The sequence below is a fragment of the Festucalex cinctus genome, chromosome 3 (assembly GCF_051991245.1).
Source record: "Festucalex cinctus isolate MCC-2025b chromosome 3, RoL_Fcin_1.0, whole genome shotgun sequence".
NCBI lineage: Eukaryota > Metazoa > Chordata > Actinopteri > Syngnathiformes > Syngnathidae > Festucalex > Festucalex cinctus.
Window position 1 is genome coordinate 17949272 of NC_135413.1, and position 20503 is coordinate 17969774.

At 37.2% G+C, this 20503-nt stretch overlaps 1 protein-coding gene across 2 annotated transcripts; it reads right to left on the minus strand.

The window, feature by feature from the left end:
• Positions 1-8030: 8030 nt before the first annotated feature.
• kiaa0513 (KIAA0513 ortholog) lies at positions 8031-20384 on the minus strand. 2 transcript variants are annotated; one of them, XM_077516328.1, is made up of 13 exons: positions 20282-20384; positions 16286-16809; positions 15849-15948; positions 15550-15623; positions 15377-15447; positions 15000-15207; positions 14874-14911; positions 14664-14736; positions 12927-13004; positions 12704-12733; positions 11280-11360; positions 10766-10860; positions 8031-9768 (listed from the first exon to the last, which is right to left on the minus strand). In XM_077516328.1, the coding sequence occupies exons 2-13, from the start codon at positions 16657-16659 to the stop codon at positions 9719-9721; spliced, it is 1272 nt and encodes a 423-aa protein (XP_077372454.1). In that variant the 5' UTR covers positions 16660-16809; positions 20282-20384; the 3' UTR covers positions 8031-9718. The 2 variants fall into 2 exon arrangements, with proteins under 2 accessions (XP_077372454.1, XP_077372455.1); XM_077516329.1 differs by lacking the exon at positions 12704-12733.
• Positions 20385-20503: the final 119 nt, after the last annotated feature.

Below are 20503 nucleotides of genomic sequence, written 5' to 3' on the forward strand. Positions count from 1 at the left end.
TGTAAAATAAAGAACGATTAGTTTAGTAATAAATGATTTTTTGTTTGAGTTGAACATTCGCATAAGAGGGGAAAAAGAAGCAAGGAAGCGAGGAAACAAGGAAGGAATTTAACAAGGAAACAAGGATGCAGGGAACAGAGAACTAAGAGGATCAAGAAGGTTTCCACAGCCTGTTCCAACTTCCTGTCCTAAACTTCCCCAAACCTGGAAATTGGCATTGTGAGGTCATCTGTGTGTATTTTAACATACTTGTGGTCCATTCAGAATGATATTGGTCGTCATTTAATTTAAAATGCATTCTTCAAAGGCAGTTTGGGGGCCCTCCAGGATATGCACCTTAGAAATAGAAGAGAGCAGAATTGAATAGAGCAGGACTAGATTGTATAAAAAAAAAAAAAAAAAAAAAGTTATTTGTAATCATGATTTGCTTTATTTCTACATGTGAATGAATGATAAATATAAAATCCACTAGCACAATTTGCACAAAAATATGTGATTTAAGTATTAAGGATCATACAGTGTGTTTCTCACCTTCCTGCCACCGAACTGCAGTATTAAAATAATCTATATTGTAAGATGCCAAACACAATTTCTGTAAGCTAACAAAAACACTAAAGTCTCCAAATGCTTAAAGTTGACAGTCTTTCCTGAAACTTACAAGCTTGGGGAAAAATGACATTATGATAGATTTGTTGACCACTAAAGTAATAGCCCACTGAGTTTAAGAAGTATCTGAGTTTTCCTTAAACGTTGCCACTTTTTTGTTTGGAAAGCTATACAAATTAAGGAACGATCGGCTTGAGGCTCAGAATAAAAGATTAACTTGAATTTTGATTCAATTTATGATCAATAAAGTCAAACATGACGATGCATGACGGAAAGCTCAGCTTTGACTGATTCTCCAACAATGTATAATTTATTGAAACTGCCCAATATGTGGCAATTCCCCCCCCCCACCCCCCATCCTCTCATTAACTCTCACTGAATGTCTGACACCTGCATGAAATCAAAGCAGTCAGTTGGCCTGACAGCATCATTGCAAACAGAGAGTGGCCCTGTCTAAATATAGTTTTACAGCTCGGACACCCACTGGCCTGAGAAAGCTCGGCCCTGCAGGGCTGTGCAAATCAGGAATGTTTGTTGAAATAAATAATTCTCCGCTCATTTGAAGAAGGAACTCACAATTACACACATTTCCTGTGTATACTTTTTTGGAGGTAAATAAAACATGCTAAAAATGTCAGAGGGGAAATAATAGAGAAAACACACAGAGAGGCGTGTAGGAAAATAAGTACGATCTTATCAACATAGTACTCATGTTATTTGGTCTCTTTAGAATTAGTAACTTAACACAACAAATCATTCATTCAATCATCTGCATTTTTGTCTTTGCTGAGGTCTTTTTATCAAGAAATATTACCGTTATTGTAAATGATCCACTTGAGAAATATCACTGATAAAATAAAAAATAAATAAATAAATTATACAGAATGAATGAATGAATGAATAAACAAATAAACCGTAGTCTTATTTGATATTATTATATTTATAACACAAAAGTTCACCATGGGTTACCTTTAGCCACAACACCATTTATTTGTGCTCTGTATGTATTTGATTGTTTGGTGTTTATTAAAGTGATACTTCACTTATTTAGCCCATTATAGCAATAAAAAGTTAATATTTTGTCTATAACTAATTTGATACTTTCATTATTTTTCGCGTATAATTAGTACCTTTAAAACACATTTTGCAAATTGCTGTCGACTGAAAATGACATCACAAGGGCTCAGGTAACCAATCACAGCTCACCTGTTTTCTAGGTTTGGTAATGTGAGATTCACAAGCTGAGCTGTTTTTAGCTGCTCCACCTGTTTTTACCCATTTCAGGGGCGGCCATAACGCGTTACTGATTACTTACGTAACATTACTATTGGAGGCATATAGAACACATTATTATTAGGAACATTTTTGACTTGACTTCCTCCTTATTTTCCGTGAAAACTAACACAAATGCCTTTCAGTGTCTTCCTTTCTTTCCTTCCTCCTCTGAAGTCCACTCAGGCTGCCTTTATTGTCAGTGCCACTGGAGAAAACCTGAAGTTCCAGGATGTGGCAGCCATTTTGCATTACATAATAGCAGACAGTAAAACAGATGGTGTAGTTTCTGAGATTTGTAGGAATTTGTGAACGTGTCAGAAGAATTCTTTACTGTTGTTACAAATGGATACAAATACAGTAAGATCACAGGAAACATTTGGTTGAGGTTATTGCTGCTAAATGAGGTGAGAACAGTTATTACATCCAAGGATTTACTACCGGTACTTTTTCCTCACGGCGCGGCGGTCCTGTAAATGTCTAGCTGTTATTATTTCAATACAAATATGAAAACACATATACATGTTTCAACAAATATATGTCAACATATAATTGTTTGTGTGGCATTTAATTTCATCGTTCGTTTATTGGGGTTTAAAAAAAATAAATAAAATTCATACTACTTCAACCATTCCATACAGAAATTGAAGAAATTCCAGAGTCCACATACTTTTTCTTCCAACTCTATTCATCATAGAATACCAGCAGCTTTAAAAACATACTGGTTCAAGCCTCCTAATCCATTTGTTTATTATACCTTTTCACTCGAAAGAAACAGAAAGACACATAAGCAAAGGCAGGAGTGTGGCCTGTGATGAAGACTGATGGGCTGTCTTGGGACACATTAATTAATTGCTAGTCAAACAGCTTGTGATGCAAGTTTTAAACCGGTACTCAGACCCACCTCCTCCATAACAGAATTGTTATTTATCCTCAATACACAGTCAAGATAAGTTATAAGATATAATTGGGTAACATTAAAATTAATTTTGATCCAACCATGGTTCAATATGACATGCAGACGGGTGAGACCATGTGAAATGCTTTTTTAATTTATTTTATTTTATTTTATTTACTTTTTTTTTTTTTTTTTTTTAACACTAACGAGTTTTGGTCAAGCATCAAATGTTGACATATTTATTAATATAAACAAAAAATGACCTTATAATTAACTCAACTGAACTCAACTCAAGTTTATTTATATAGCGCTTTCAAACAGCCTGAACTGTCACAAAGCGCTTTACAGAACATAAAAAAAAACCCAAACATAACATAAAACATTAACACCAATACAATACAATCACAACAAATCAACATTCTTCCATCCCTACATACGCTTTGATGTTTGAAGCAGTTCTTAGATGAAAGAGGACAGAATCAGTCTCCTTTCATCAATTAAGAACGGGAAAGTTTGTTGCCATTCATAATACTGTTTAATATGTGCACTAATCATATTTTTCACATTTTGGTCATAGACAAGTGTCAATTTTCACTGAAGTTTTAAAATAGAGTTCGTAGTCTTGGTTAAGAATGACCGTAATATGACAATGTTTATACTTTTGATGGCTACATGGTGATTGTACTTGTGGGAATGGTAGCATGTTGAGCAGAGATGATCCAGTAACAGAATGCTGTTTATATTTAAATATCATAATACCAAATGCTGTAATTATTTACATTGGTCACCTGTATTGCACTAATGGGGTATATGCCACGGAAGAGGCGGGACTTCCGACTTCCGTGATTTTGCACGAGTTTGGTTCCGGTCCGGGTTGCGAACACGCAACCGAGGGGCACAAAGTCGAAAGCACAAGTATTTTGACGCTGCCCACACGTCGCAAAACGAACCGGAACCAAAGCTGATGTGCAAAAACAGTCCCGCCTCTTCCGTGGCATATACGGTACCCCATAAAGCCTGTTTTAGAATCCAAACAACGGGATTATAGCTAACATGAAATCCACAAACATGAGTGAGAACATTCTATTTATCCTGAAACCTGAAAATATTTGATTTTGGTGTAGAAAGTTTACTTGGATAAATGTTTAATAAATACTGATGTTTGTGTATGTGAGTGCGTGTGTTTGTATGAAGACTGCTAAAGGGACTTGTACACAGCAGCAAGGATTACCATCCCATGACGGGGACCACCCTGATGCCTAATCCACCGACGAGGCGGAGCTTAATCACTTTGGGCCGCCACCCCCTCTGTACACACGTATGTAAACATGCACACCATCTTGCTGCATCTTGAGCACTAAGCTAAAACAAACTATACTTAAGATTTATACCATACAGCTGCTCTTGTACAAATTGAACGTGTTTGCTGAATGTGTTATTGTTAGAGGGACGCTGAATGTCTCCGTTTTGTTTAAAAAGTACAGCGGCTGTGTCACAGTGACAATGACAGAGATGCTACAAATTAATACAATTCGGTGTAGCCTGGTTTGATTAATGTCAATTTATGAGTTGTGGACAACCGATGGCCTCCTCTGTTTACACTAACAAAAATGAGTGTACATGCCATTGTTTTACAAGGCTTTTACATACAGTAAATGACAAAACGACTTTATATATTCATCAATACAAAACCACTACAATTGTATATAACTGTGCGAAGAAAGCTGGGCTCAGCTTCGGCTGTAGTTAGCCCTGCTTGCAGCTAGTGTTGGACCACCGCTTACCTTCCACAGCTGGAGCCTGCAGGTGGCTGTCGCTGAGTCTCGTGATTCGGGCTCCCGCCAATTGTCGCCCTCTGCTTTGTTCTTGAAAGTTTTTACTAGCTTCTTCTACTGCTATATAAATAAAGATAACTTGACAAGCCGCTCTTGTTAGCCACTCGATCCAGCCTATGACTTAGGCTAGCTCCTGCTACCCGCTCGTTAGCTGCTCCGGCTAACTCTAGCTTGCTCTGTCTTTCGGTGTCACTTTGCAAAGGTTCTTCCACGCTGGAAGCATGTAGATATTAAAATGGTCCTAGAATGGATATTTGTGTAACCTCATGTTATTGTTGTTCACTCAGACTTGTAACTACTGAGACAAAAGAAGTCCCTATCTTCTCAGTCAAATTTGAAACAACCAAAACAAATCAATCAAACCCTGCCTTTGATGGAAAACAACCACTGTGCTGTATCACCAGATTGCAGTCCACAGACTTGTCACAAATGTGTGAAAGCCAGAAGCAACTCTTAACTCCATCTGTGTCACCACATCCGCAGCACACGCACCCTCCACGCCACAGTGTGCACCAAGATGGAGATCAACAATAGCGGACAAGATCGTTGTCTCACTTTTATGGTCCTAGAATGATGATTCTGCCACTGTGGTCATCACCCTTTTAACAATCCCGCCATCAGTGTAGGGCTTTTTGTGCTTGTCAGGATGTGCGCTACATTAAACGATGCTCCTGTTGATGCGCTGGCCTTCTATATCAGTTTCATAAACATAGACTGTTGTTTTTGGAGAGTGCTTTTCATCTCTACCCTCTCTTAATGGCGGTTGCTTCCTGCAGGAAAGTCCCTGGAGAAGTTGCTGTGGACTGAAATGCAGATCCACAGTGCATCTTTTGCCCTACCAGACCTTAATAAGAATTAAAAATAGCAACAGTGAAGACATGCTCAATTCACCTGGTACTTCTAGAAGTGGAGGTGGCAAATCCAGGTTCAGAAAGTAAAAACCCTGCCACAGTTTGGCTTTAGCCCCAGGTGCTAGCTAGCTATCAGCACCTATGGCGCTCGTTTACCAGCGGCTGCTAGGGAGCGCGCTATGAGTGTTAGTTTTGACAAGAAATCTCAATTTAATGTTATAGTCCTTTGACTAAAATTAAAGTTTTAGTCACAATTTAGTCATCTGATTGTATTTTACTTTTAATTCAATTCTAGTCAACGAAAATAAAGAGCAAGTTTAGTCGACAAAAAAGGGCAATTTTAGTCGACTTAATTGACAGTTTAGTCGATATTTTTCAGTAGCATACATTAAAACTTTCATACAGAAAATTATAACACACCTATTTGTAACTGTATTTTAACACGCAAGACCCATTTAACTAGCCTTGCTCTCGCAAGATGAGTTCTCGCGGTATTTGTGAGTTCACAAACTCCGGAAAATTCCATCTTGTACCGCTCCCGCAGATAACTGCCGTTCCCGAACCACTGGTGGTTCGGACAAATCACAGAGCGACATTGTGTTTGGGGGCGGGATATGCAACTATGACAAAACCAGGAAGCCAGCGCCGACGCCGGGGCTAACATACAAACCTAACATGGACGAATGGATGCTACAATTCATTCTGTTCTCGCAGAATTACTCACCATTTCTTCGTTGAATGGTGAACAGCGAGAGGCGCTTCGTGCATTTCTAGCTGGTAAGATGTTCGTGCTTTTCCCCCTCTTCGACAAGAACGATACACGGACACAAACACATTTCTTCCGTGGCCGTGGTTGGCTAAAACAAACGTGTAGAATGTCGCATCGTCCAATCAGCTCGAATTATTGTACAGAATGTCCCGCCTTTTCCGACGAAATTACTGTGTTGTTATTGCGAGGTTAACATTTAACAGGTGTCTTTATTAATAGTTTCAATGAAACATGTTGAACTGACAATAATATAACATAGTTTTCACCTAAATTAAAAAAAAACTGAACAGTTTGAGTGGTTATTTTCTCCAACCCGTGGTTTATTCGTACTGATTGAATTGTGTGAATTTTCGTCACTCTGTTTTCATTTTCGTTTTAGTCATTGACGAAATTGTCAATTTTAGTTATCGTTATAGTCTCAATGAATGGCTTCTATTTTAGTTTTCGTTTAATTTCTGAAAAAAAAAATCATGATGAAAACTAGCCTATGATGAAAAGTTTTCGGCAACGAAATTATCACTGCTCGCTAGCTAGCATCATGGGCTAAAGACAAACTGTGGAAGGATTTTTGCTTTCAGGACCTGGATTTGCCAGCTCTGTGACCCAAAGACGTAAAAAAAGACATCCTAATGCAAAGATATTGATTAAAGACATAATCAGGATGCCCATTTTTAATGCACAGCATCATTATTTAATTCAGACATCCGTTTGAATAGAGCAACTATGCCAATAAATGAATACGTCTCACGTGGTTGTCCATTGTGTAAAGGTCTGGCATTAATTAGATGGATGAGGGCGTTCGTGCTGTGACATTGCAAACTGGCCTTTCAGAGCTTGTTACAGGACGGCCAATCAGAGTGCAGTCAGTGTGACTGCTGTTTATTTATACACAGCACTGAGTGCAGGCAGCTCCAACTACAACTCAAACACTGGAACACTCCAGCACATTGTACAGCTACAGAGGGTCCTAATCAACACCTCACTCGCATTGACACATAGCCGTATACAAGCGCTCACAGTCACGCATATACACTCAGAGAAACTCTTTGGTGTGCAGTGTTTTTTAAGCAGGTTCTCTTTGCTCAGCCTGACATGGTTTTGATTTTGATGTTAACCACACAACTCTCATTACTCTCATGGCTTAATAATGATAATAAACTTAGCTTCAATGTCTCTCAACACAATCTATCAAGGTTATTGTAACTCATAAATACATTTTCAATTAAAGTAAAAGATACTAAGACAACTCAGTATTTCAGTGAGTGGCTATGGCACCACCTTGCTTGTCTGATTTCCCATGACATGCTTCTATAGTGTGGTGCGGAGGTTCTTAATCTGGGTTCGAGTGTTGGGAACGTTACTTTATAAAAGTAATTAGTTCTAGTAACTCATTACTTGCTCAAAAAAGTACAGGTAACTGAGTTAGTAACTGAATTACTTCATAATAAAAGTAGCTCATTACCAAGCAAAATAACTATTTTCACTACTTTTTTTGGAAGGTTTTATAGCAAACAATTTGAATTTGTTTTTCAATACAAGGAATTCAAATTATGTTAAGGCTATAAAGGGTGTTTTCAATGATTTTTGTGAATATTTATGTCACACAAATGTCTCACTCCATAATGACAGATATTGTAGTATGTTCTACCACTGCCAATTACCACAGCAATCAAATTTTTTTTTTTAAAGAAAAATCATTCTGAAATTATGTTTTTGTTTGGTGTACCATGTATGTATTGTAATCCCCCCCCTCAGACATGATAACTGATAACCTTGAGGAAAAAAAAGCTCACAAAATATCACCATAAAAATACATTTAATACAGCATCTTGATTTAACATAGACTTGCACATGCATTAAAAAAAATAAAAAAAATAAAATAAAAAATAATGAAATAAAAAAAAATGCACATCTGAACACATTTCTGAGAATTCAGGAGCTACAACTCAGTCAATTTAACCTCGTGTTCTTCACAGAGTGCCCTGCTCATCTATTGTTTCTGGTTGAATTTCAAACTGACTTCTAAATTCACGTCTCTGACCTCAACATTCTGCAGTACCACATTCTAAACAGCCCGGAACATGCTTACTTAATTCACGATACAAATACCAGTTAGAAGCATAGGTGCACTGCAATGAGTGGAACAAAGGCATTAAGGGGAACTGGATGGATTCTTCAAGTGGGTATCAAAAGTAAAGGCAGAGTATTATCTACTGTACAGATAAACACTACAATATACAAATAAATGCTTCAAACACATAACACACATTTTGTGATCAACAACAAACTATAGGCATAAAAAAAAAAAAAGCATCATAAAGCTGCCACATAGTGAGGTTAACCTCAAAAGAGAAAACGCCCACAAACACAAAATAACAGTTTTCCTAATGAATATTCTAGCTAATAAGTGACAGTTGCAAATAATATAAAACAGTGCAATCTGGCAAAGAAGCTGATGATTATAATCAGCTGTATGGCATGTGCAACATTTGTAAAGACATATGTATTCATGAACACACAAACATTCACGTTCATTATCCTTCCTCATGGAACACAATCAGGACATTTTTTTTTTTTTTTTTTTTTTACAGGAACAAATAGTGACACATAATTCACACACTGTACTTGATAAAGTCTGACAATAAATGCCCACTATCTGCTCAATAATGACTTGATTTTAATTACATGAAATGATTTGCAACACTCAAATGTACCAAGCATTTAAAAGCACATTTTGCTTCTGGTGAAGACGAATGCTACAGTAGAAGTTCACTACGAGAGGATGGCGCATAAAGTTGGTCAGTCACTCCTCCTAAACAAACACTTATCGAGACTTGTTTGTCCAATTTAACGCCCGGACAAAAAAAAGTATAAACGAATAACTAGATGGGGATATATCAAATATTTCAAAGGGATAATTTTGGATAATATGCAGTCAGACATTATGTAACAACTGGGGAATTGAACTTACCGGTCTTTATGCGATCTGATAAGTTCAGTCTCCTGGCCATAAATCCATATCTAATTGAATCAACTCAATTTTTCTTTATTTTAAATGCTACTCAATCCGTTATTTTTGTTAAAGCAGTCTCTGACGATGTAAAGTGTAAAGTTATGGAGCGCTCATGAGAGTGAAAAAAAAAATACTCAGTCACTGGTAGTAGCAGTTGAAAAGAGTTACTAGAGATTATTGCACAGTATACTAAACCTACAGTAAGTTGCATTGTTGCAACACAGATGCACATTTTCAGGTTACACATACATGTTATATTGTACATACTGAAGCGGCAACAGCTGATGATGATGTATTATTGCTGATGAAGGGTGCGCTGAGTAGAGCGCACCCAAATTGGACGGACAGGCTTTGCTACGACTATGATACAGTTCACTACAGTAATGTGTTTTCCATTCCACTTGACATTGATTAGGTTTGGCTCATGCGAAGCGAAGACCGGAGACTTTGAAATCCACAATGTCGTCCTGACCCTCACTCTGCCGCCATTTTCTCAATGTGGTCACTTAGCAACGTGTACTGTTCTGTGAAGATTTAAATGATGTCATTTTGGTATTCTTGAAAACAAACAAACATACAAGTCTTTACAGTAAATGGTTATACATTCCAAAAACAGTTTGGTCAAAAGTAACTCAATTATGGATTAAAAAAAACAAACAAAAAACAAAACTATATATATATATATATATATATATATATATATATATATATATATATATATATATATATATATATATATATATATATATATATATATATATATAGATTAAACATAAAATCAGTGAGGAGTTAATAAATTAAGTGAAAAAAAAGTGCTTTATTAGAAGACTCTATAACCTCTGAAAAAAAAACCCCAAAACAAACAAACAAACAAACAGAAAGGTGGGTCAAATTGACCCAAGTAGAGTATTTGAACCAATTTTATAGGTTGTTTTATGCAAAATTACCTTATTATTATTATGCTAAAAAAAACAAAACAAATAAAAACAAAACAAAATAAAGTTGTGTGAGATCCTTTCTGGATTTTTTTTTGCTTTGGGTCAGAGGTTATAGAACCTTCTAATAAAGCACATTTTATCACTTAATTTATTAACTCCTCGCTGATCTTATGCTCAATCTCTTTGCAACCAATAATTTGCTGTATATTGTATAAGAAAACAGAGCTTTGGAAAGTTGATATCATTTGACATCCATCCAGCCTAACCCAACTCAACTTCCTGGGTTGTTTTATAGAAAAATCACCCCATTTCAGACCCCAAGGTGGGTCAAACTGACCCAACTTTCTGTTTTTTTTGTTGTTTTTTTTTAAATACAATATGACCCAATTTTGGGTCTAATTGACCCAAGTAAAGGATCTGTTTTTTTGTTTTTTGTTTTTTTTAAACCTATATTTGGGTTATTTTTGAGCCAAATGTTTTTAGGGTGTAAGATGTCTGAGAACTCAATAGTGTGCAAAGTGCCAGTGCCAAACTTAAAATAATACCATACGCTAATAAACAGACTATGGTTTAAATGTATTACCTTTATTCAGGTTTCCAATGACAGCCTGCTTTTTCAGAAAATCGTTGCACAGTTTTTTACTGAGGCCAAACGCCAGCATGTTGTGAGTAAATGTCCTGAAAAATAAAAGCAAAACATCATAGCATAAATGATCTTTTTTTGATGACAACTATTTTGCTTTTGGATATGCTGTACCGGTAATTGTTTTTAATGTTTGCTCTCCTGTTGTTTTATCCAATGCTTGCTCAAGTTCACTGAAAAGAATGGCTTGCGCTCAATTATCTGTGGAGATCTAATTAAGATTTGATTGAATTCTTGAATCCGTTTTTCCACTTGGGTGCTGATGCAAGGAGTAATGAATGGGAACTAGTTTGCTGAGCTGCGTAATAATACAGAAGGTGTGTTGATTGTTCAAAGTGTTTGTTTTATTTTTTTCATACAAATATGATTAGCAAGGCTCTTTCACAGTACCAAAAGATGCAATTTCTTGCAATTTACTGAATGATGAAGACTACACAGAAGGCAGCTTCCTTACCCCAGCTGGCCAAAGGCAATGTTCTCATCCATTTTGGAGGTGTCGTCTCTTTCCTCCTGGGTCATGTGACACCACTTTTCCCTGTTGACAGAAAAAGTTTGCCATGAATTCTCAAAAAAAATAAATAAATAAAAATAAATAAAAAAAAATAAAAATTAAAAATTAAAAAAACACTTTTTTTTTTTTTTAAATACAATATATAGAAAATAAATATTTTACTGTTAACTGAGTCTGATTAATGAGTTAGAACATCAACCACTAACAAATACTGATTCATCCTTGGGACACATGTACTATAAAACCTTTACAGGTGACCTTAATTTGACTTTCTCTAATCTTTTAACGCACATTTCCAACTCTTCAACGTTTCAGTATTTTTTACACTACATTAAAAAGGAGCGGAATGTCAAAATTTGTTATTCTATAAATAAAATTCTCATTCCTCTTCCAGTCTCGTTATCTGTTGCAATCTTGGTTTCATTAAGTTAAAATGTTAATATAATGTTTAAAGAGTAAGTATAAGTGAAGCAGGAAACATTCATTCATGGATCAAACACCATGAAGGACAACTTGTTGTAAGTCTTATTCACCATGTCTGCTTCAACATTTTCCAACATTAATTATACACATAAGACACATTTCAACATTTCTAGTGCTTGTGCTGTTTTGTAAAATATGTTGCTGTAAAATGGCAAAATAGCAGCAGAATGTTTTGCTTCTTTTGCTAAAAAAAGAAGAAGAAAAGAGACTGCATACAGGAAATCAGAAAATGATGCATTGAGCTGTGAAGCAGAAGTGAAAAGCAAGCAGTGGACCTGCTGGTTCCAGAAAATGTTGATGACATGCCAACACACACCACCAAATAAAGACAGATTAATATAAAGTACGACGAGGACATTATAGGCAGAGAAAAAAAGCTGGAACAAAAACAAGCATGCCTTACAACAAGAAGTCAAAGTCATAGCAACTTGGTTTCCACAAGGATGAACAAATCGCATGAATCCATCAGGATTGTACCTTTGGCTACAATGTGACACAGAATTCTGGTTTTAAAGGAAGCCATTTTAAGATTAAAAAAAAAAAAAAGAAAAAGAAAAACTTCAACGTAGTTATTAAGCAGACGTTCTGTCATCCTTTTGCGCTGTCAGAGGCAGAGCAAGCGCTGCCATTTTTTCATAGTCCAACTTGGGCAGCCTCAAGTCCAGACCTCAAAAGCAAAGAACTAAAAACATAAACCAGCGTTTAACAGAACCAAAAATGTTCCATTACGAAGAGCCTGCTGAATCACATGAAGCCATGCGCATAAAAACAGGACAGGCACAATAGCATCGAATTGTTTGGATACATTTCAAAAAGTCTTGTTCTTCTTTTTTTTTTTTTTTGGATTATCCTTTGTGAGAGCAGCAGTCATATGTAAGACAGACCTCTTATCTTTCTCTCCATCTTGTATTCCCCTGCTCGGCAGCAAGGCACAAGAAGACACGGTTAAGTCCACATGCAGAAAGAGAGCGAATAGAAAAGAGGGGCAAACTTCACCCAGACACACAAGCACACACAGGAAAGAACATTTTCTCATATTTTCAAAAACAATTCCACATCATATAATCGAGGAAATCTTATTTAGTCCCGTATGATGTTTAGACTCACCTTGTTGTTGGTGACCTCTTTTTCCGCTCACAATGAACTGCATCAAAAAATGCAGCGTTCCAAAATCGTAATGTGTGCCTGATAGGGAGCAAATAAAAAAAAAAAGATGGAGAATAGTTTTTTGTTACTTCTATAGAAATGTTTAACATAAATACTTAAAAGCAATGCACATGCATAACTGTATATATTTTTAAATATTAATAGACTGTCCTATTGACAGAATGGTGTGATAATGGTTAGCTCATTACAGTCGAGAGGTTCAGTGTTCAAATTTCCTATTGTGCGGCGTTTGCATGTACTCCATATTCCAACAGCGTGCTTATTAAGTTGATTGAATACTCTAACTGTCCATAGATGCAAATGTGACTGATTGTTCATCTATATGTGGCCTACGAATGATAGCTGACAGTCCAGGTGGTACCCAGTCTTTTAATGTAACAATGTACAAATATTTTGGTTGCAGTATTTAAGTGGAATTTCACATATCCGTGTTTTACTTGGTAATTTATATTTCTATCAACATTCACTTTATGCGACTACATTTCCAGAATAAAAAGGATGTTTTCACTCTGATATATGCCCCCCTTATTCATCTCTCCACTATTACTCCAAAATAAAATCAGAAGAAATTGTTCATTCATGTATTTCCTGAACATGATACAAAGCAGAAGTATTCCGGCTTGTCCAGAGCGAGGCACACAATGTACCTGCCTCCTTCCTATCCACATGGAAACCCCCCCACTAGAATACTGACACAATACAAATGGATGAATTTGCACCTGCTGCTCACACAAAATATAAAGCAACAGATAACGACCAAGATGCCAACAGGCTGTGAACTCCTTTGACTCCTTTGTGGTTAATAACGAGGACAACATTACACACCTGTGGGAGTATTTACAGGTATTGTTCTCATACATTGGCCTGAAAGACTCTTGCAACTGTATGATGCAGCCTACAGAACGGATTATGTGATAGAAATATTTGCATTCAAAAAGTTCCTGTCCAAACTGAATAAGAATAACAATTTAGGATCAGCTAATTTATATTAACTCAGTGAAGTTAAAATGTCAGGTTCTGTTGGATATTATGAGCTTGTTTACACATATTGCTAACATCATGGCAAGGCTAAAGTTTGCTAGCTAACACCATATCCAACATGCAAAGCTTTAATTACGCCACTGAAGTACACTAAAGTTAAAGACTTACTTCCAATACTTAAGTACATTAATCATCAGAAAATTACTTTTGTTTAGGGCTGGGGTCGACCCAAAAATGCAGGCATCGAAGCTTAATCGAAGTTTAATTTAAAAAACAAAAAAACAAAAAAAACATGTTGGCGCCACCAAGAAGTTGCCGTGAGACCCGGAAGGAATATTTCGTGTTTCCGCACGGACAACTTATTGCTGACGGACTCTGAGTGAAATTCACCACTACTAACTAAGATACTTTTTAGGGTTTGTTTGTGGTCTCTAGAACAGAAAAGGGAGAAAATTGTCATCGCTAAATGTCTTATGTTTGTAACAAAACAATCTGCGTCAAAATCGCTAAATAAATAAAAGAGCTCGAATGAATTTATTGGTGCCAGACCCACGTAAGATAGCGGCCCTATGTTGTAAGCGAGTGTGTTCTAAACACAATACAGTATGTACTGTAAAATGGAGACTGAGAGTAAAGTTCAATTTTTCATTTTTTTTAATTCTTTAACGCTGTACAAATGGACAAGACAACACATACCAGATGGGTTGCTGCTTCAGATGGGTGTACAAGTAAACCTTTTCTCCCTTCTTTACCTCTGGAGCCTCTGACACTAGGGTGAAAATGTTATGTTGAATGCTGTTAAGCATCATCAAATTAACATTAATAAACATGAATGAAGTCATGCAAATGCAATAGGAAATTTCCATTAAATAAAACAAAACACAAAGTAAGTTTAATGCCCTTTACCTGATTTGGGTTTTGTCTCAACTGGATTTTCAACACCCCTGCAGTGAATACAAGCGGAAAGGGTGCATTAAATCAGAAACATAAAGTTCTCAAGAAGAGCCAAACGAAGACGTTATGTTTGCTTACTCTGACTTTTGAGTTACCGAGCTTCTCAGTTTGCTTTCCAGGCCGCCAAAAAAGCCTTTGACGTCAGTCTTGGATGAGTTCTTAAGCAGGCGCTCGGCGGCGTCCTTCTTAACAGAGAGCCAGGAGTTGGCCTTGTTTAAATACGAGTCCAGTCCAGCTGGAGGGACACCTCGATCAAGGAGCTCTGCGGGAGATGGCTGGGACTTCCCTTTACAGGAAAATACATAGAAAGGCAATTCGGGGTCACTTAACCTTGATTTATACATTAACAACAATGAAATTACATTCCACTCTATGCAAAGTTATTCTTCTAAATACTGTATTAGTAGAAGTCTCTGGTCGTTTACATTTTTGTGTGAGGGGAAAAATTTATTTACCAATATAGTAGTATGTAAAGCACATAGTCATGAGGTTTTTTGCTGGGCTGTAGCCATCCATTTGGTAACATCTGCAAAAAAAAAAAAAATGCTTACACTGAATTCAAACAGCAGCAATCATGCATTTCATTCTTTTATCTAGTGCTAAAGATAATATTAATTTTCTGACTTACTCAAATAGCACGACTGCAAATGACTGCACCAGTCGATAGAAGGTAGCTTCACTCACACATTTGGAGTGGCAGCGCTGAGTGGGGGAAGAGAAAATTACAAATCAAGAAGATTTTCTGCATTTCCTGTACAGCATTCAGCTCTAATGATTTTAAATGGAGAGGAAGGATTTGTCAGTCAAGAAATCACAATAAATGATTACACTGAGGGGAAAAAAAAGTCACATGTCTGTCATTTGGTATCTGGTAAATAGACTAGTCAAACTAGATTGTTTTAGACTGATAATTTCTTCCTTGTTTACCTGTGCACTGACGTATTTCGCAAACCATTCCCTGCCTTTGCCATTCTCGCCAGTGCATAGCTCTCCAAAACGAGCTTTCTCTTCTTGGTCCAAGTCCTGCCTGAGAAAAGGTTGTGAAAAAAAAATCAAAGAAAGAGAAGATTGAAAACACAAGCCGTCAGTTTCATAACATGTACAATGGATGATAAATGCCGCAGAAAAATATTTTGACACAAGAGACACGAAACATCTAAAACTACAGTGAGAGATTTAAAAATCTACAGAAATGATCCTCAACCGATGCACAAAGTTACAGCGCCATCTGCTGGATATGAAAGTCACTGCCCCTGTTGGTTGAATGCAGATGGGCTCTAACAATAACAATTCAGTCAGAATAGCACAATTCAATGTTCTTTATTAAGTAAATAATCAAGCATCTTCCCGACCGTGCACCTTACCTTCCATGAAACACTTTCTCCACATACGCCTTCATGAACTCCCTTCTCTCTAAGGCCTCAGCATCAGTTTCCTCACTACTGAGAACAGAAGAGGATGAAGACCGTCTCAGTTCCCACATAGTTGAGGGTGGATCCATGTCATTCTCACTGTCTGCCGACTCTGTTGCGTCGCTCTCATTTTCTTCTTCATCTTCATCATGGTGACGTGAACTGGACTCGGTGGGTGCGATCGGCTCGGGCATTGAGGGTTGCTGGGGGAATCTGGAGGACGGGTGCTCTGGGGACAGAAAGCCTGAATGGCCCTGAATGGCATCGTTCATCACAGTAAGAGTTGTAGCCTCAGATGGTAGATCAAAGTCTATGAGGTTGTCCATTGCAATGGAATCTATGCTGGTTCTTTCCCTATAGGTTTCAGATTGAGCTACTAAGTGCTCTGCAGGAACACGATTGTTGCTGCATGAGGTTTCATTTGCCTTGATTGTGTTGATCTGTAAGTTATGTTATGGACATCACCAACACTGCATCTGTGAAAAGAAAACAAGAGTGCTTTGCTTTAAATTGCTAGCGTGCTAATGTTTATCAGATAGTCATACTCACTGCTTGTAAAACTACGAAAGCGTAGAGCTGCCATTGTGGAGTAAACATTTTTGGCTGGCGAGTATGTTCGAACATAGTCGCAAATGCGTTCGAACATAGTCGCAAATGCGTTCAAACATAGTCGCAAATACGTTCGAACATAGTCGCAAATACGTTCGAACATAGTCGCAAATACGTTCGAACATAGTCACAAATACGTTCGAACATACTCACAAATATGTTGGAACATACTCGCAGGTATGTTCAAACATACTTGGAGGCTACATTGCTACAAAGTTAGCATACCTTCCCATAATGCCACGGGGTATTATTTGCGCATGCGCGAGTGAAAACAAAAACCCAATTTTTTTAGGCATTTGCGCCACTTACGATTTATTTTACTTACTATTTTATTTAATTTTACCATTTATTATGCCTGCCGTGCATGATTTAGGTTCGTCATTTTCGCCCCATAATGCAATGGGGTATTACGCATGCTTTTTTCTCGGTTTGGTCATGTGACATTCACAAGCTGAGCTGCGATTGGTTACCTGAGCCCTTGTGATGTCATTTTCAGTTGACAGCAAGTTGGAAAATGTGTTTTTAAAAGGTACAAATTGTACGTGAAAAATAATAAAAGTATCAAATTAATTAAAGACAAAATAGTAACCTTTTATTGCTATAATGGCATAATAAGTGGAGTACAGTATCCCCTTAATTGACTGAGACTAGATGAACTGTCCTTTTTCTGCAGTCACATTGTCTGTAATGTGTTTAAGTCGACGAGGACATTAAATCTGATGACTAGCATTGTTCCAGTAATGCACAGGAGGGGAATCAAATTACTGGCCAAAGTATGTCTGCCACTGCAATCAGAGGTGCCCAAGGCTCGAAATAACTTTTTGCTTTGAGGAGCAGTTTTGCTCATCAGTGACTTCCACTTATTTCGAGCCTTGTACTTGTTACTTTCTGGTTGTTCGTTCACATTAGATTTAAAGTTAAGTTTTGGTAGTTGAATAAATAATGCACTTTGGAAACAATCATCATATTTATTAATCCTGATTTTAACATCAATCAAAAACAATCGTGTTTATCAACCATAAACGACAAGCACTATACATTGCACTACATTTGAACACAAAATCAACATTCCTTAAAAATTGGTTGCACTTCCAGATAGTTTGAATGACAATGAAAATATAACTAAGAGCAGCTCTCTCAAGAAGCACCGCAATCAGGCTGGGTGACAACTTAACAGCATCACATGCTACATTAAATGAGTGGCAAGCAGAAGTGGCTGACAGAAGATACGGAAGGTGTAGATGAGGTTGGCCAATGAGTACCACCACTGAGCAATAAAGAGAGGATAATATTTTTTACTTGACGTGTCATTTCATGTAGTAACCTCGTCTGGTTTATTTACAACATGTCATCATTCAGTGAACACATTATGGAAACACACATTAAAATTAGATTCAATGCAAGTGTTGCGTCAAGGATTGAGCCATATTGAGTGCTTGTTTTGAGTGCCCCTGAGAGAGATAATAGCTAACAATATACTCTTAACATAATGGCTGTAACGTTGTGTTGACCTACACTGCATCATGCTTCTTTTTCATTATGTGGGAAAAACAGTGAAGTTTTAAACAAAGCCAAATAATCATACTGTTAACCAAATAACTCTTAACGCTATTGTGAGCATCATTATATTTGCAAAGGTAGACATTTCGATACAATTCTGGTAATTAATTGATTTATTGTACTAGAAAATAAATGTATTTAATTTAGCTTCTCACTAGAGCCACAAACTCAAGAGGTCCAAAACAAACAAGGATTACATTTTTAATGCAAGGACAGAAATGCTGCAGTCGAGTTCTCGCCCGTGCTTAAACTCGTTGGCCAAATAAACTTTCCTGGAGTTAAGTGGATAACAATTGGTCACAATATAGCTCAATGGACCGCCATTGGTCTTCCCATGTCGGGTTTTTGTTGACCAGCAAGTAAATGAGACAGGGAGCTGGTCATTGCGCTGTCAGTTTAAATGTGACTTGAAGGGAACCAATTTGGACTGGTTTGTACCATACTCAGAGGAGGACTTACTGATTAATTTTAAATGACATTCACACAAAAAACGTGATGTCGAAATTAACTCTGCAGCAAAGTGCACAAGGCGGTTATCTTGTCTATCTCAGAGTTATTGTGCCTTGGATTTGAATTGTGGGATGATCAGGCTTCCTGTCGCATTCCAAAACCACATTTGTTCAACGTCCATAAGACAGAAAAGATCAGACAAGTCATAACATAAATTTTTGTCAATATATTGGAGTAATCCAAAAGCAATTAAAAGTAATAATTTATTTAGTAAACATTTCTTTAATATTATGGTGGCTACTTGAATTATGTTACTAACTACGGTACAATTTTAAACAGATAACTGTATCGGAATACATTTTTAAAGTAACCGTCCCCCCCAGCTCTGCCTATCAATCAAAACAATATGACAGAACATAACTCATTTCCTGTGTCTGCAGGAGAGACAATAAAGTGGCTACAGGAAAAGAAAAAAAAAGCAGGCTGACTGTCATTAACCAACCACATACACACAAAGTACACTGTAGCTCCAATCAACAGTTACTATTTCATGCAAATTATCTTCTCTGCACACTTGATAATGTGAAAATGTGGCCTTTGTCTGGGGGTCAATAGTACAGGGTCAAAACAATAGTATGGCCTTATAAATTAATTAATCTTAATTTGTTTACCAGCGTCACTGCTGCTCTATTTATAATAGACCACCAGGCCAACACAATTGAGACAGACTTACCAAGACAGAAATAAATGATGGGTCTCTGTTTTCATTCCAAATCTAACAACGGAACGACCATATTTGGATGCACGTTTTAAAATATCATTCACGAACAGTTTCAATAAGAGATAATATTTTATTGTACAAGATGAATTTATGAGTCTGTTTTAAAGTATCATTCTTGATCATCGCCGCAGACCTGTAATTTGAACCTAGAGCTCAAGCTGGAAGCGGAGCTGCTGATAAAGGAAGCAGCACTGAATAAACACAGCAAAAGGCTGCCTGGCGTTTCCTGGAAGGTTGCACGCTGCAGTGTGATAAGCGTCACTGCGTAGCCATTTTTCACTGTACGGTGATAACTTGGTTTTGTAAAAGAGGCCAAACACTGGGTAAACAATTGTGGTAAAACGTCTATAACGGTTACAAAGTAAATAAATAAATAAATAAATAAATAGCCCTGCCAGCAACGGACGGGACGGAGAACTCCGACACCGTTCAAATAAGCAGACAATCGCATGAAAAATTCGCTCAAACATTAAAAACTGACAAAGCTTGATGTATGCAATAAATACTATGCTTATCTGATACGAAACAGAAAGTAGAAGCGTACGTACAAACGGGAGCTTCGCTGTCAGGAAAAGGGGGCTGCTCCTCTCTTCTGTCCAATGTTTTCGCGTTTGCTTTTGCTGCTGGTGGCTGTCTTGTGTGCAGGTGAGCATGCGCAAGAATGGAATGACGCGGGGAAAACCCACATGACGTTTTCTGCAGTGCAGCCAATCACGCCCTATAGAATGAAGGATGGAATTCTCGAAGGTGGAACTACACCTCCCGTGTTG

What these genes read in the sequence shown, in the direction of transcription:
- kiaa0513 (XM_077516328.1), bottom strand. Translation starts at nt 16,659, where the DNA reads ATGGACAACCTCATAGACTTTGATCTACCATCTGAGGCTACAACTCTT. An exon ending in CTTTACATACTACTATATTG is followed by an intron (nt 15,208 to 15,376) that starts GTAAATAAATTT and finishes TTTCCTGTAAAG; the next exon opens with GGAAGTCCCAGCCATCTCCC. An exon ending in TCGGTAACTCAAAAGTCAGA is followed by an intron (nt 14,912 to 14,999) that starts GTAAGCAAACAT and finishes TATTCACTGCAG; the next exon opens with GGGTGTTGAAAATCCAGTTG.